This window comes from Tenrec ecaudatus, chromosome 5, assembly GCF_050624435.1.
Source record: "Tenrec ecaudatus isolate mTenEca1 chromosome 5, mTenEca1.hap1, whole genome shotgun sequence".
In the NCBI taxonomy this organism is placed as follows: domain Eukaryota; kingdom Metazoa; phylum Chordata; class Mammalia; order Afrosoricida; family Tenrecidae; genus Tenrec; species Tenrec ecaudatus.
In genome coordinates, this window is record NC_134534.1 from 14,904,105 (window position 1) to 14,919,432 (window position 15,328).

General features: G+C 49.6%; 1 protein-coding gene across 1 annotated transcript in view; it reads left to right on the forward strand.

Annotated features, from left to right (window-relative positions):
- Positions 1–15,328, forward strand: part of WASHC5 (WASH complex subunit 5) — a 50,991-nt gene that overhangs the window by 33,441 nt on the left and 2,222 nt on the right. The window contains exons 18-28 of the mRNA XM_075549278.1: positions 560–661; positions 1,579–1,758; positions 3,794–3,918; positions 5,321–5,483; positions 5,883–5,985; positions 6,076–6,155; positions 9,399–9,502; positions 10,556–10,685; positions 12,261–12,357; positions 12,898–13,051; positions 15,147–15,234. Coding sequence (XP_075405393.1) covers positions 560–661; positions 1,579–1,758; positions 3,794–3,918; positions 5,321–5,483; positions 5,883–5,985; positions 6,076–6,155; positions 9,399–9,502; positions 10,556–10,685; positions 12,261–12,357; positions 12,898–13,051; positions 15,147–15,234 — 1,326 coding nt within the window. The remainder of the gene's footprint in view (positions 1–559; positions 662–1,578; positions 1,759–3,793; positions 3,919–5,320; positions 5,484–5,882; positions 5,986–6,075; positions 6,156–9,398; positions 9,503–10,555; positions 10,686–12,260; positions 12,358–12,897; positions 13,052–15,146; positions 15,235–15,328) is intronic.

The following is a 15,328-nucleotide window of genomic DNA, read 5'->3' on the forward strand; positions in this document are numbered from 1 at the left end:
GTCCTCAGCAAATGGTGTAGGTGGTGGGTGTGCTAGTTTCCGGTTTCAGCGTCCGTATTGCACACAGCCAGCACGTGACCAACACTGCCAGAAAGAGCTGCTGAAACACGGCCTGTCCAGCACTAGCCTTGACTCTCCTCATGGGGACAGGGATTCTTGAGGTGTCATTTGGAGAGCTGTGACACGCAACTGAATTCAACCTTGCTTTCCACCACCTGCTCCTAGTGATAAGGAAAGGCACTTGCTAGTTTTAAGGAAGCGATAAAAACATGGGGCCATAGCAAATTTTCCTTCCATCCCCAAGCCCCTGGTCTTCAGAACGTCCTATTGGAAGGCGATCGTGAATTTTAGCGAGGTGCAATGAGGTCTAAACGAGGTGAGAGGCTGGCTGGGGCTGCCCCAAGTTTCCCTGGTCAAGGGAGCAGGAAAGGCGTAAAATCCAAATCATTTGGAGGTGAGATGGGAAGGCTCCGTTGTGGCTTCTGGAAACCATGTTTCCTCTGCATTTACGATGGAGCTTCCCCTAACGGCCACTTCCTGCTTTCTGGTTTGCATGTAGGTGGATCCGAAGCAGTTGCTGGAAGATGGAATCAGGAAGGAGCTCGTGAAACGTGTTGCCTTTGCCCTGCACAGGGGCTTGATCTTCAACCCGAGAGCCAAGGTACCCAGCAACCCAGTGGCTCGCGTCTCTCTCTCCACTCAGCCACCAGAGAACACCGTTTTCACGCTTAGGGGCTCTGCCTTTCCTCAAAGGCGTGATTTTCGGTGCAATCCACTGATGTGCCTTTCAGCCGCCTTACTGTGATCCATTCTCATTGAGAGGAAATACTTTCCGACCCCCTGCTTCTTCCCTTCGTGGAGACCCGCAGGTTCAGAACCAAATGGATGTCCGATTCCGAGTCACTTCCTGTGGTTAGAAGGCCGTAGCCAGAAGGCACAGGAATTCGAAGGCTGTAATTGTGCTTGACTTGGTGTGGGGAATGCGCTCACGGGGTGCAGAGCCTACCATCCGTTTCACTGCCCCCAATTCAGACACGTTTCGTTCCAGTGCCTCCATCGCAGGGCCCTGTTACTCGTCCTGCCCCCGCTCCACTCCCAGTCCTAACCTTCGGGACCTGGCCCTGGGCGCCTTGCCCTGGGGTACTGCCCATTGGGGGGGTGGTGATTATTTTACCACATGGAGGGAAAGGAAGCTATGATTTGTACACTTCTGTTATAGAATATGATCATCTTTCTCAGAAGGGGAGAACCGCTTAAGCCTGAGTTCGATATGTAGGGTGCTTTTTGCCTCAATAAATCCAACCGAGACTATTATAAGCGTTTGCAGACTAGATACAGTCATCAAAGAGCATCATGCTCACCAGTTCTCACACTTCTTTCTATGAAGTTTTCTCCAAGTGAATGAAGTAGCTGTGCTAAATCTCTTCCCTCTGTGTTAGGCAGAATAGGAGTAGTCGTGTTGCTCTCTGGAGCCGTGGCACTGGTCTTGTCTTTGTTGTACCATTTAAAGTCTAAGGACCGTATTCGTGGTTAGCAGTCTACCCCAACATAATAGAATGACTTCACCCTCTTGTACAGCCAAGTGAATTGATGCCCAAGCTGAAGGAGCTGGGGGCTACCATGGACGGATTCCATCGCTCTTTCGAATACATCCAGGACTATGTCAACATTTACGGCCTCAAGATTTGGCAGGAAGAAGTGTCTCGTATTATAAATTACAACGTGGAACAAGAGTGTAATAACTTCTTAAGAACAAAGGTATTGTATCAAAATGATTTTTTTTTTTTAGTTCCTAACCAATTTGGTTCTTCTCTGACATTTAAAATACAGCCCCCAAACTTCTGGAACGCCATAAAGAACATTTACTGAAGTAGCTCCTAAAACTCGGTGTGCGGTGGAGTCACGGTTCCCTGGGGAAGACCCTTCAGAGGTGTGGGGATACAGAAAGGTGGTCCTGCTCTCCTCAGGAGAAGCTGTGATTGTTGCCATGAAGTTCTCCCGGCCTCACAGTGAGCCCTGAGGAGAGTAGAACTGCCCCGTGGGGTTCCCTGAGCTGCCCGCTCTGCAGACGCACAGGTCCTGGCTTACGTGCCCAAGAAGCTCGGGGTGATGGCAGCTGAGCTCAGCCGTCACGCCTCGAGTGCCCTTACTCCCTCCTTCAGAAGGGAATTCATGTACAAGGGAGTACCCCAAAAAAACAACGGAATTTTTTTTTCAAACTTAGCTATTTAAATTTTGTTTACAAAACAATCTTATCTCCTTCAAAGTACTCTCCATGCCACTTAATAATTTATCAAGTCTGTGATTCTATTCTTGGGAGTATTTTTTAAACTCATCTGTTTGGCTGGCTGACAGCACCTCCCTCGTTTTCCCTTCACCTCTTCTACGTCATCGAATCCCTGTCCTTTAATGGCCTTCCTAATTCGAGGAAAGAAAAAGTAGTCGCACAGAGCGAGGTCAGGCGAGGAAGGTATGTGGGGCAGGAGAGGGATGCTGCTTTGTGCCCAGAACTGGCACACTCAAATGGCTTTGTGAGCAGGTGCCTTGTTGGGGTGGCAAAACCAGTCCCCCGTCTGCTGCCACAAATCAGGACTTTTTTTTGTCGTATACTGTTATGCAATCTTTTCAGAACCTCTGAATAGAAAACTTGATTAACAGTCTGACCTGGTAGAATCAACTCCAAATACACTACAAGTCATCATTTTCTTCTGTTCGGGAAGTTGACGGACCTCCAGAATGAGGTTTGTCATCAATCGACAGTTCACCTTTTTTGAAACGAGAGACGCGCTCGTACACTTGAGTTTTCCCGTAGTGCTTTCCTTGTGAGCTGTGCCCGACATCACAAAAGGTTCTGTGGCATTTTTCCCAAGCAGGAAACAACATTTCACAGACACACCCTGCTCTCTTAAATTGGCCATCAGAAAAAAATTAATTTTGAGTGAAACTGCTTTTATGAAAAAATTCAGTGACCAGAGAGAGGCTTCCAGGCGACACCACTGGGTGCACTAACTCAGAGTGAGTTGTTTGATGCTCACCTAGTGGGAAAAATGTGTACTACGAGGGCTCCGCTCCACCCAGTGCAATTGCAGGGTTTGGGGGGTTCCCCCTCATATTCATGCAAAATGAAGCCACTGCTTCGAATTGTTATAATCCACGTGGTCTTCAATTCAGAAGACTTGAGTCTTCTTCAGGGGGAGTTGACAGAGAGAAAAAGCACCAATAGGAAGCTACACTCCACCCAGACCTTGGAGGGTCTCCGTGATATGGGAGCTGAAGAATAGGGATGGCAGGATCAGAGGCATGTTGGGAAACCAACACTTTCTTGGCCAGAATAGGAAACAGCTTCACAAAGGAAAATTGAAGGGGCCAGGTCAACATCACAGTTCCTAAATGCCAAGGCTCTGATGTGTGACATTCATTAGCAGGTAACAAGGAACCGTGTGCAGGTGACGTTTTAGAAAGTAAAGTATCTCCCAGGTTAAGGGATCTTTGAGACTTTCATATCTCACTGATCCACGCCATCTCCTAAGACCAGAAACCACGTGTGCCCAAGTCTCCTCTTCAAGCTTCTCCTCAGTCACTTCACTGCTTCACCGCTGTTTCGTTTCTTATAGAGGTTGCTGGGGAGGGGGGGAGGGGCTGACGATCCTTTCTAACCTTTGCTCTGTGAAACCGAAGACCTCGTGGGTCATCGCTCCTTATACGATGTTGTCTTTGGCAGAGTATGTGGCAAAGGGCTGGCTCCGTCTCATGATCTGAGATGTCCTAAAGAGTCCTTTGCTTCCTTGCCTAGATTCAAGACTGGCAAAGCATGTACCAGTCGACTCACATTCCGATACCCAAGTTCACCCCCGTGGACGAGTCCGTCACATTTATCGGCCGACTCTGCAGAGAAATCTTGCGGATTACCGACCCAAAGTAAGTGTCTTTGGGATCCCCCTGGCCTTGCTCACGTGGACAAGCTAAGTCTGCACACTGGGGTTGTGTAGCCTCAGGTCACACCCTGAATCTCTGCTGCAGGTGAATCCCACCTGTATTGTTTATAAAAGCTTGCTCTCTTGAAGGCTGCCTGCTTTCCACAATGTGACTCAGGAGCCCCCACCTGCGCCCACATCAAAGCATAGATTGAACCAGGACCAAACATAACACGGAACCAAATTCTCCCCTGGCCCCCGGGCCTCACCAGTAGACAAAGGTGTTTGATTACAGATTGCTCGGCCACCCCTTGTGTAGCGGGTGCCTTCCCCCAAACGAGTCAATCAATGGTTCTCGAGTTTGTCCGCTCTTAAGGCACTCTGGTGGTGCAGTGGGTAAAGCACTTGGCTGCTCACAGGACAGTGCTGGTTCAGACCTGCCAGCTGCCCCACGGGAGAAAGGTGTGACAATTTGCTCCCATGAAGACTTGCCACCTGAGAAACCCACAGGCAGCTTTACTCTGGCCGGGTGCTGGGTCAGAATGCACTGAATGGTGCTCCCGACCTTTCGCAATGCGCTCCCTGTTTCTTAACCCAACACACTTTGGATACGAAGCTCCACCACCAGTCACCGAGCCGGTCCCAGCACAGTGGCCGCCTGGAGTTGCTTTACGCAGGACAGCCGTCTGCTGGGTGGGCATGGTTGTTCCCGTTGGAAAGGTGACATGACTGAGGCAGAGTTAAGAGCTGCCTCGCACACAGAGCCCTGACCCCGAGCCCCAGCTCTTACACGCCTGCTATGCAGCCTCTGACGTACCATGACTCCCAGTTTACATTTGGGTCCCCCGAGTTCTAAATGGGGGGGAAATGGCCAAAGCACAGCTCCCCTTAAGCACATTTGGGATGGGCACCACGTTTGGAAGAAGGAAGTCTGCCTCTAGGCCCGCTCCTCACTGAGCCTCGGGCGAAGCAGTTGGTGCGACGGGAAGAGTGCAGGCTTACGTTCTGGGTCATTTCCTGGCACGTGTTCACCCCATGGAGCAGTTGGTAGAATGACACCCCCCCCCAAATACTATCACGCCTTTCTCTCTCCAGCTACGGCTGCCTAGTTGAGTTTCTGACTGACATAGTGAGGGTTCCACGTCCCATTCATTACCAGAATGGCAGTGGCCACAGGCTCTGGTTGTCTCTAGAAATTTACCAAACAGCCACGTGGGCTCTACCACCTTCCAGGTTGACAGCCAAGCCTCACCCTGGCCTGTCAGCACGGCTCAGAACTACAGTTCATTTCAACTGAAGCGTGCCACCCAAACTGTAGCTTGGGGTCAGACAGCGCCCTAATTCCACACCTCTCGGGTGAATGCTGAGCGGCTAATGGTTTTCCATGTGTTTTGTTCTCGTTCTAGAATGACATGCCACATAGACCAGCTGAACACCTGGTATGATATGAAAACACACCAAGAAGTGACCAGTAGTCGGCTCTTCTCAGAAATCCAGACCACGCTGGGAACTTTTGGTCTGAATGGGTTAGACAGGCTTCTGTGCTTCATGATTGTGAAAGAATTACAGGTGAGCTCCTGATAGTCCGCCACCCTGAAACAGAGGAGAGTTGACCTTGCTGGGCAGCTTACGCTCCGTCCGTGCTTTCTGATGCTGACAGCAGGCACCTACCCCAGGGTTAAACTGCAAGGGCTGGGGGCAGTGCAGTGCTTTTATGGGACATTTGCTTCTGTGGGTTTCCAAAACTAAGAAAGTCTTTCACCTTCAGAACCAGGGGCTGCTTTTCCCAGGGACTGTTTCTCATCAGAGCCCCAACCTACTGCTTCCCTCCGTCATCCAGTTCATCAGCCCGGCATGGCCTGTGGTGTAGACACAACCTCTGTCTTGTGCAACGTCTTCGTTATCTGGAGTATTTATTCCTTTTTCTCAACGGTGTCTGGTTCTCTCATCATGCCTTCTCGTTTTCAGAATTTCCTCAGTATGTTTCAGAAAACTATCCTGAGGGACAGAACCGTTCAAGACACTCTAAAGACCCTCATGAATGCTGTCAGCCCCCTCAAAAGTACCGTCGGTAAGTGTCCTCGCGCCAGCCTGCGGGTGGACAGAGCCGGGCAGCCTTCCCCAGGTGACCAAAGACAAAAACTGGATTTTCACCTTCCAGCAAATTCAAATAAGATCTACTTTTCTGCTGTTGCGAAAACACAGAAGATCTGGACAGCTTATCTCGAGGCTATCATGAAGGTATGATGTGGGGCGGGGAGTCGACTTGTGGGGGTGACTGTTCACGTTCTCGTTTCTAAGTTACCGCTTTCTCCGAAGTTCAGCGCCTACAGACCGGCACGTGTCCTTCGCTGGGTGTGGAAACAGCTCCGAGGCAGCAGCCATAGTTTTATCATCAGTTCTGCATTTGTGTCTGGACCTTCCCACCCGGCTGCTTCTGAGTGATGGCCCCTGCTCTTCCCCGGCCGTTGCTTGTCTTTCATTCAACGAGCTGTTGGTTTTTGAAATGCCTTTATGCTCAATGTCCTTCCATAAGTCTGAGCAAATGTCTCCCTCATTATATTCCACCCTTAGGTAACAAGTTCATTTAAGATACTTAATCTCTGCATTTCTACGTTCAGTCAGGAGTAGACTGGGACAACCTGCACCTTTGGCCTGTCATGCTTGCATAGGTGATAGATCGCCAGGTTCTTTGCAGGAATTATCTTTACATTGGGAACAGAACACTGTCTTTGTCAGTCATTAAGATTGAGTGTGTCAGTCCAGGTAGACGAGAGAAACGAATCCAGGGAGACTCATGTGTGTATAGGAAAGAAGTGTATCTACAAGAGCAGTTGAATATTGAGGAAACATCTCAGCCCAGTCCAGATAAGTTCATAAGTCCAGTAGTTAGCCCATATGTCCTGATACCAATCTATAAAGTCCTCTTCAGACTCAGGCAACACATGCAATGACACTGAATGCAGGAAGATCGCAGACCAGTGGGTGGGAAGTCTTGTGGATCCAGTGGTGGTGTAAGCATCTCAGCACTGATGGGACTCTTCACATGGCTTCTCGAGCTCCAGAGGGCTGGCTCCATCAGCCTCTCTCCATGTGTCGTCTCCACAGGGATGTGTCACAGGGAGTGAGCCAGCGTCCCACCTCCAGTGAGCCATCTCCTTATCTCCTTTTATCTCCTTAGCACCTCCAAATAGGGTCATCAAGCTACAACAACCTGATTGACAGGGGGACTCCACTCCTTCACTCTTACTCCTCAACCTGTCAACAGATTATGTAACTCCCACATTGAGCAATGTGGTTAACTTGCTGGGTGGAAGTTCACTTCCTTTGAGAAGCTGATCATCCACCTTCTCCACTGTACTGGCGGCTCCCTCGGGCCCTCTGGTCTCCTGGATGCCTTTCTCTTGGCATCTGATGATCAAGATTGTATTAACACCTGGTTGACTAGAGAAACAAATTCATTGACACTCGTGTGTATAAGAAAGAGCTTTATATCAAAGAGTATATATTAAGAAAACAGTCTAGACCAGATCAAGTCCATAAGTTCGATAGTAGCCCATATGCCCGATACCAGTCAATAGATTGCTCTTCAGACTCACTCAACACATGCAATGACACCAAATGCAGGAAGATCGCAGACCAGTGAGTGGAAAGCCTTGTGGATCCAGTGGCGGTGGAAGCCTCTCAGTGCTGGTGTGGTTCTCCACGTGGCTTCTCCAGCTCCAGGGCTCTGGCACAATTGGCGTGGCTCCATGTGACTTGTCAACAGGAATGTTTTGCAGAGAGAGTGTGTGTGTCCCTTCCCCAGGGAGGAAGGGAGGAGTTTCCAGATTCCTTAGGAGGAAGCCATGCCCACACCAAGACCTCATTGGCTATGACCTCATTGGCAGGCTCAACTCCACCCCTTTGCTCAAGTTGACAGGAGATTATGTAACTGCTACAAAGATGTACAGCAACCTTTGTGCAGCACCTGATATGCCCAAAGTATTGGCCTTTGCTATAAGAGAGCTCAATGAAACATAGGAGATTAAAACCTAGTAGAATGGATTTTCCAGTGGAAAACTTTTATGATTTAAAGTTGGACATACTGTAAGAATTAAAGTCTGGAATGTCATATTTTCCATTTTAAAAAATATTTTCAAAAAAACATTTTTCATGCTAAATGCATGAATAAATAATCCAAAGAGCCTTTGATTCTGCCAGGTCCCTTCTTGTTATATCAGTTTCACCTTCTCATGACCTTGTGGGGTTTTGAGTGCCTATTTGGCCCAGTTTCTAATTGCCAGAAAACCTCTCAGGAAGTGTCAAAAATGGCCTCTGGCGGGACAAGCTGAGTCTAGTTTCCAAAGAGGGAGATGACAGTGGTATTCTGAGAGTCTCAAAAGCACCAAGGTGCCCGGGCCTTACAGCCCAGTAGCTTCTCCAGAGGGTTATTCATTTCAGGCGGGTGGTAGTTCAGTAGGAGCCAGCGATGGTGCCCGAGCCCGTGGCCTTCACTAAAGCTCCCAAAGACCAGTATCTCAGGATCCCTGAGCCAAGGTTGATCTGGAGCCGGCTTGTCCGTAAGAACTTTCCCCAACACAGAAAATGTTCTTTGTGGCCACGTGAGGCTGGTGGCTACTGTATTGGATGGTGTGACCCCAGAGAAGCCATGCAGAGAGGATGGCGTGCCAAGTGACTCTAACGAGGCAAATGTTGGGCAGCATGAGCTGCTCCTTCACCTCCAGGAGCTTCCTCAAGGAGGGCAGCCAGTGGGCAACGAGAGAGCCTGTGATGGATGAGTAAAGTCCAATATGCTCTTGAACTGACTTCCTTTCTATTTCCATGTCCGGATTGGTACTTCCCAGGGAACCCTGGACAGAGAGTAGTCTAGACATAATGTACCTAGAATCAAGCAAGGAATTCCTGGGGCCAGAGAGGTTTGTGGGACAGGGTAGACTGAGTCCTTATTGTTATATTTAGGCATTCTTGTTAAATTATACACATCCTTGTTACAGTTTACACATTCTTGTTAGACTATTATATCATCCAGATTAGTGCCGAATCTACAGTCCTGAGATGTGCACTCACACTTGGGGACACAAGGCTGAGATGGCATCCGTGGACTTGGGATTGGCCCAAAGAGGACAAGTGGGAAGAAGGTCTTCTCAGCAGCTGCTAACCCTTAAACAGCAACCACGGCAACAACAGAGCTTCATAAAAGACAGTCGTTATGCATGCATACCCAGTGGGAACGGTCCCTTTGGAAATGCTTAGACTTGGGCCCCTGTGAAGCTGCCATACAAGAGTCTCTCCACACTTCCCTTGTGCCTTCCAGAGACGACAGTTTTGCTCCTGTGACCCCTGGGACTAGTCCAAGAAGCCCCTAGCCTTTTCTGTACAGCGATTGAGCTTCCCCTTGCAAGTGGCCATCGGGTGTGTGCCTTGGTGCTGTCACTTGGCAGCGTAGATGTGCACCAGCTAACAACCACTGTGTGTCCGCAGGTTGGGCAGATGCAGATTCTGAGACAGCAGATTGCAAACGAACTAAACTACTCCTGTCGGTTTGACTCCAAGCATCTGGCAGCTGCTCTGGAGAACCTCAATCAGTGAGTACCAGGCGCCTGCATCATTCAGCATGAACTAGCACCCCACCTTCAGGAGCACCGACTCTCAGAAGCTCTTGTAGGACAAGAGATCTCTCCAATTCTCTAGGCTTCTTTCCAGTGGAGAAGCAGATTTATCTTTGAAAGTCGGATTGTTCCTTGGTCTCATTTTCTATCTTCCTCTTTTTTATATATTTTATTTTTATCAATTTAGCCAACATATATCCATCAGGTAGTACACATCAGACATTGCGTTAATTACTTACTCAGAAAGCAATTATTACCCAAGATCCAAATGGGCTTTCTCTCGGACTGAACCTCTCCTTACCTAGAAGTGTGTTAAGTCATCTGGAGCGCTGTGAGCTTGCAGGTCCTGTAACACCGGCCTGCACCTCACCAGTAGCTGGCTTTTATTTGAGCCTTCTAGTCAAAGGTAAAGGAGCTGCTTACTCACAAGGTTGGAGGTTCAAACCCATCAGCTGGTCCACAGGAAAAAGACGAGGCTACCTATTCCCAAAGAGATTTACAGTCTGAAAACGCTGGACAGGGTTGCTCTTGAGTTGGAATAGACTCGATGGCAGTGGGTTGGGTTGGGTTTATTTAAAGTAAACCATCCATGCTTCATGCTCACTAACGTGCTTTATTGACAAACTAGATCATGTAAACAGGTCAGATAAGAGCCCTTGGTGGCACAGGGGTGAGACACTTGGCTGGTAACCTCAAGGTCAATGGTTCGAACCCACCAGCCGCTCCCTAGAAGAAAGACGATGCAGCCTGCTTCTGTGACGACTACCACCTTGGGACCCTGGCGGGCAGCTCTGCTCACCCAATAAGGTCTCTCTGAGTCACGATAGGCGGCAGTGGGTCGGGAAGGTCAAGGATTCGAGGTCAAATGGTCCACGTATAACCCATCACAGACACAGAGGTGGAGAGTTAGAAAGACACCACCCTCATTTTCCAGAGAAGGTAATCACAGCCCCCAAAGATAGCCTCATTGGCTTGTAAATAATTGCTGATGTTTACTACTGTTTTTTTGTGGGGACACCCTTCCTTTAGGGCTCTCCTAGCAGACATTGAAGCTCACTATCAGGACCCTTCACTGCCTTACCCCAAAGAAGACAACACCCTCTTGTATGAGATCACAGCCTATCTGGAGGCCGCTGGCATCCACAATCCGCTGAATAAGGTCAGTGACTGGGAGACGTCCGTCTGCAGTGGTGGAGCCAGTGAGCAAGCGCACCAGGCGGGGGCTCAGACAGACGGTGGGTGATCCTGGCATCAGGTCCCAGCTCCCCTCTCCTACCGAGTGTCCTGCCGTCTCAGCTCCATTCCCCAGGTGTCCCCTGACTAGGGACTTGAGACAACCAAGCAACGCAGTGGTCACCAAAGTGTGTGAAACATGAAAGGCACTGGCTGTCCGGGGTTTGATGTTTGAACTTCAGGGATGGTAGTCTTGATCCTTCGTGCACGAAGCGATTTCCTCCTTGGCAATACCGATCTCAGTCAGACTGAATGGGCTTCCAGAAGTTAATGGCAGATCTCATTTGGTGGCGGAATCTGACCATACTGCCAAAGAGAAGGCTATTTATTTACTCGTTCTATTTCTATACTTTGATGCGGAAAATCTTGATGGCTGTGACTATAGGGTGTCACCCCAGCCCCTATGAAACCTAAAATCGATATATTTTCAATTGCTGAAGTGTGTGCAGTCTGACAGGTTTCAGATAAAAGAGGATGGTGTTAAGTAACAGCTAATACTTTCTGAGTGCTTTCTTCTGGTGCCAAACCCTGTGCTACACCCTGACCACGGATGGTCTCAACCTCACAGCAGCTCTGTGACATAGGAGGGACCGAAGATGTACACCATGGGTTAGGCATCAGGCTGCTGATTCAAACCCACTCATCACTCCTCTGGAGAAAGATGAGGCTCTCTGCTTCTGTAAAGAGTTACTGTCTTGGAAACCCTTTATAGAGTCGCTGTGAGTCAGAATCGACCCAGCGTCAGTGTGAGTGATTTCTGGTACAACTCAGAAGTTAAAAACCTACCTGAAGCCCCACACCAATGAAGGAAGGGGCCAGGCAGCCTATGCTGTTTCTAACCATTGTGCTACCCCCCCCCCCTCCATTGAATCAAAATGGAGCTGGGAGGGTGGAGCTGGCTGGGTGTAGAGACTGACTGATCTATGACTTGGCCAGGGGAAGCAGTCCTCGCTTACCTTCAGCTTCTGGGCTTCTAGGCCCTGCCACATGATCTATTCTTTGTCTCTCTCTCTCTCTCTCCTACTCCCCTCCCCGCTCCCATCAATCCCAGCATCCCTCCTTGAAAGCACTTGATTTTGCTCTCTCTGTATTGCCCAACCCACTCCCCTTTATTAATGACATTTGGGGGAAGCGTGGGTCCCTCATGGTGCCATGGTTAAAGCACTTGGTTGGTAGTTCAAACCCACCAGCCCCTGCACAAGAGAAAGCCGCAACAGTCGGCTTCCGTAAAGATCACAGCCTTCAGAATGCCACGGGGCCGGTCCACGGGGCCCTGGAATGTCGCTGTGAGGTGAAATCCGTTTGATGGCCGTGGTCTGGGTCTGGGGTGGTTTTCCTCTTCCCAGAAAGGTTCATTGTTAGAAGAAGTCATTGTGATGCTGGCATTTTTATCCTTGGAAGGCAGCAAATGACGAGAAATCATCCCTGGGCTGAAATGGGGGGAGTTTGAAGAAGAGATATTTGAAAAAATTGGCTCATTTTTTCATTTTTCTCTCCCCAGATCTACATCACAACAAAGCGCTTGCCTTACTTTCCAATTGTCAACTTTCTATTTCTGATCGCCCAGTTACCAAAACTGCAGTACAACAAAAACCTAGGTACTGTACGGTGTTTCTCTTCACAGTAAGTAAACATAATGCTAAATTCTTTCTAACCAAACAGCTCTATGTGTAGGATGCTGTGTCAGATTTTTTTTTTTAGTTACAAAGGTATGTTGCTAAACTATAGTTCTTTGTGCCTCTGAAATTGATGTCCCTTCAATGCAACATGTAGGCAGCAGATTCGATATCAACCAAGAAGTCACACACACCCAGAATGAGAGCCCTGGTGGCCTCTCGGACCAGTTTCACTTGATAAGAAACTTCCAGATCTTACCCCCACACCAAAGTGCTTGTACTGTTATATCCTCTGACCAGCAATACAAGCAGCCAGCCCCGGGGGGTCAGTCCCACCACCGACGGCTCCGTTGGAGAAAGATGAGGCTGTCTGGTCCCATAAGGATGGACAGTCTTAGACACCCTGTGCAGCAGGTCCATTCGGTGTGACAGGGTGTCTCCAAGGAGAATCAGCTCTGCAGCAATGGGTTTGCTTTATTTGGTGTTGAATTTTGTTTACCCCCCCTTCCCACCCCCCTGCAGGAATGGTCTGTCGCAAGCCTGCAGACCCGGTCGACTGGCCACCGCTGGTCCTGGGCCTGCTCACTCTGCTAAAGCAGTTTCATTCCCGGTACACGGACCAGTTCCTGGCGCTGCTCGGCCAGTTCATCCGCTCCACCGTGGAGCAGTGCACGAGGTACGCCGTCGTGCCATGGAAAGACACCCTTCCATGCGGCCGCCACCTGCACCCCAGCACCAAACCCCTCTTACTCTCCCTCCTTCAGCGGGGAAGGGGCTGGGTACTCTTCTCCGTCAAACCAGTCGGGGGGCAGCTCCTCACAAAGTGCCATCAAAGGAAGGCCCAGCCTGAGTCACCTTGAAGGACGAATTCCTGGAGGCCCAAGTGTAGTGTCCCGCCCCACTGTGCCCAGGCTAAGCCCCAGGGAAGGCTGTCCAGTCCTGCCTGCAGGGATCCCGCCTGAGGGATGAGGGAATGGGTGTGTGTGAGCACCTGGCCCGTGCCTGAGCTCCTGGTGTGTAATGAGGCAGAACTAGCACAGAAAGGTCCCAGCCTGTGGCCTTTCACCCATGCTGATGCTGACTCCTTGCAGGGAGCCCCGTTTGTGATGGCTAGCGTTTCTCTCGCCTCCTGAACTCTGACTGCAGCTTATGATTTAGAGAAAAAAAGAAACATGCTCTTTGAAGCAAGGCTGCCTTGATGGGAGTGACAGTGCCTGGGGAAGCGGGGAATTCATGATTCTTCCCATTGCAAGGGAGTAGCTCTTTGATCCTGAGAGACAAGAGCCTTGGAGGCTCCAGGGCTCACCAAAGCTCACCTAAAGGTCAGCAGTTCAAACCTACCAGCCACTCCAAGAGAGAAAGCTGTGGCATGCTGCCTCCAGAGTACAGCATTAGAAACCCTGCAGGGCAGTTCTGTGGTCTATAAGGTCCATCTGAGTCAGCTTAAATCGATGGCAGTGGGTAGGTTTGGTGCCTTGAGGTATACAGGGTTACCTGTTGGGCTGCTAACTGTAAGGTCAGCAGTTCAAATCTACCAGATGCTCCTCAGGAAAGCCATGAGGCTTTCTACTCCATGAAGATTTACAGTCTGGGAAACCCGCGGGGCCAGTTCCACCGTGCCCTCTAGGGTTGCTGTGAGTCGCAGTTGACATGATGGCAGTGAGTGTGGTTTTGGAGTTAGGGTGACACATTGAAGGACTGAGAGCAGTGGGGACTTTGGGAGTCTCTTGTTAAATGCCATCAAGTGGCCACGAAACACTGACGCAGCCACTGTGTCCACCCGTCTCATGGAGGGCCTTCCTCTTTTTCACTGCCATTCCACTGTACCAAACCCGATGGCCCTCAACAGGTCCAAAGTATGGATATACTGTCTTATCGCTCATAAACCTGCTCAAAACAAAAAATCCATCAGAGAAATGATACAGCACCAGGAAAGTCTTTGCTAACTTTGGAAGTGGCAATTTGAACATAAAGTGGAAAGTTTTTAATACCTAAAAGCTTCTGAAATGATGAAACATGCAGGTTCCACAAAGAGAAGACGTCATACGTTGAGCCCTGGCGTCATTGTGGGTTCAGTGCTGGGCTGGTAACCACAACATCCACACGCAGTTCAGCTGCTCTGTGGGATCAGGAAGCCCTGGTGGCGTTGCTGGGTAAGCATTGGACTACTCTCCACACGTTGGTGTTCAAACCTACCAGCTGCTCCTCATTCGAGGGGAAGGTGAAGCTGTCTGATCTCGTATTTACAAAAGCCTTGGAAACTATAGGGATTCTGAGTCCACATGGACTCAATGGCAAATTTTGTTGATTTTATTTGTTGTTTTCCTCTGCTCCCCTAAAGTCTCAGAAGCAACAGGGAGCAGTTCAACTCTGATCAGGCCGCTCTGAGCCAAGATCAATTCAACAGCAGTCACTTTGGTTTGGGAGAGTTTAGTTCAAGAGCAGAGCCAGGGTTGTTGGCTGAATGGTGCATGGGTAGGAGGGTCCCATAGGGAGGAGGATCAGATGCTGGACTTATCGGACCAATCCCACAAGAATGTGGCAGGCACAATCCCAGGCGCTGCAGATAGAGCACAGAGCATACAAGGAGTTGATACTCCATGGGAACCAGGGACACAAGCATGGCTTGGTCTAAATCAAGAAAGTGCGCTTCTTGGATTTTCTTAGGTGGTCGGTGATTTAATGTCCCCGCCCCCACCCACCGCCAAATGGTTTGACTGAGGAGGTATTTTGTACAGAGCAGTTATGTGATCCAGACTGTTCTTTTACAGCCAGAAGATACCTGAGATGCCTGCCGATGTGGTAGGCGCCCTTCTGTTCCTGGAGGACTATGTTCGATACACAAAACTTCCCAGGAGGGTACGTGAGCATGATGAACAACGGATGAGGCAGAAAATGGCGTGGCGGTGGGAGGTGTAAAATCTAAGCTCCTCCAGTCTCCCTATTGCCAGCA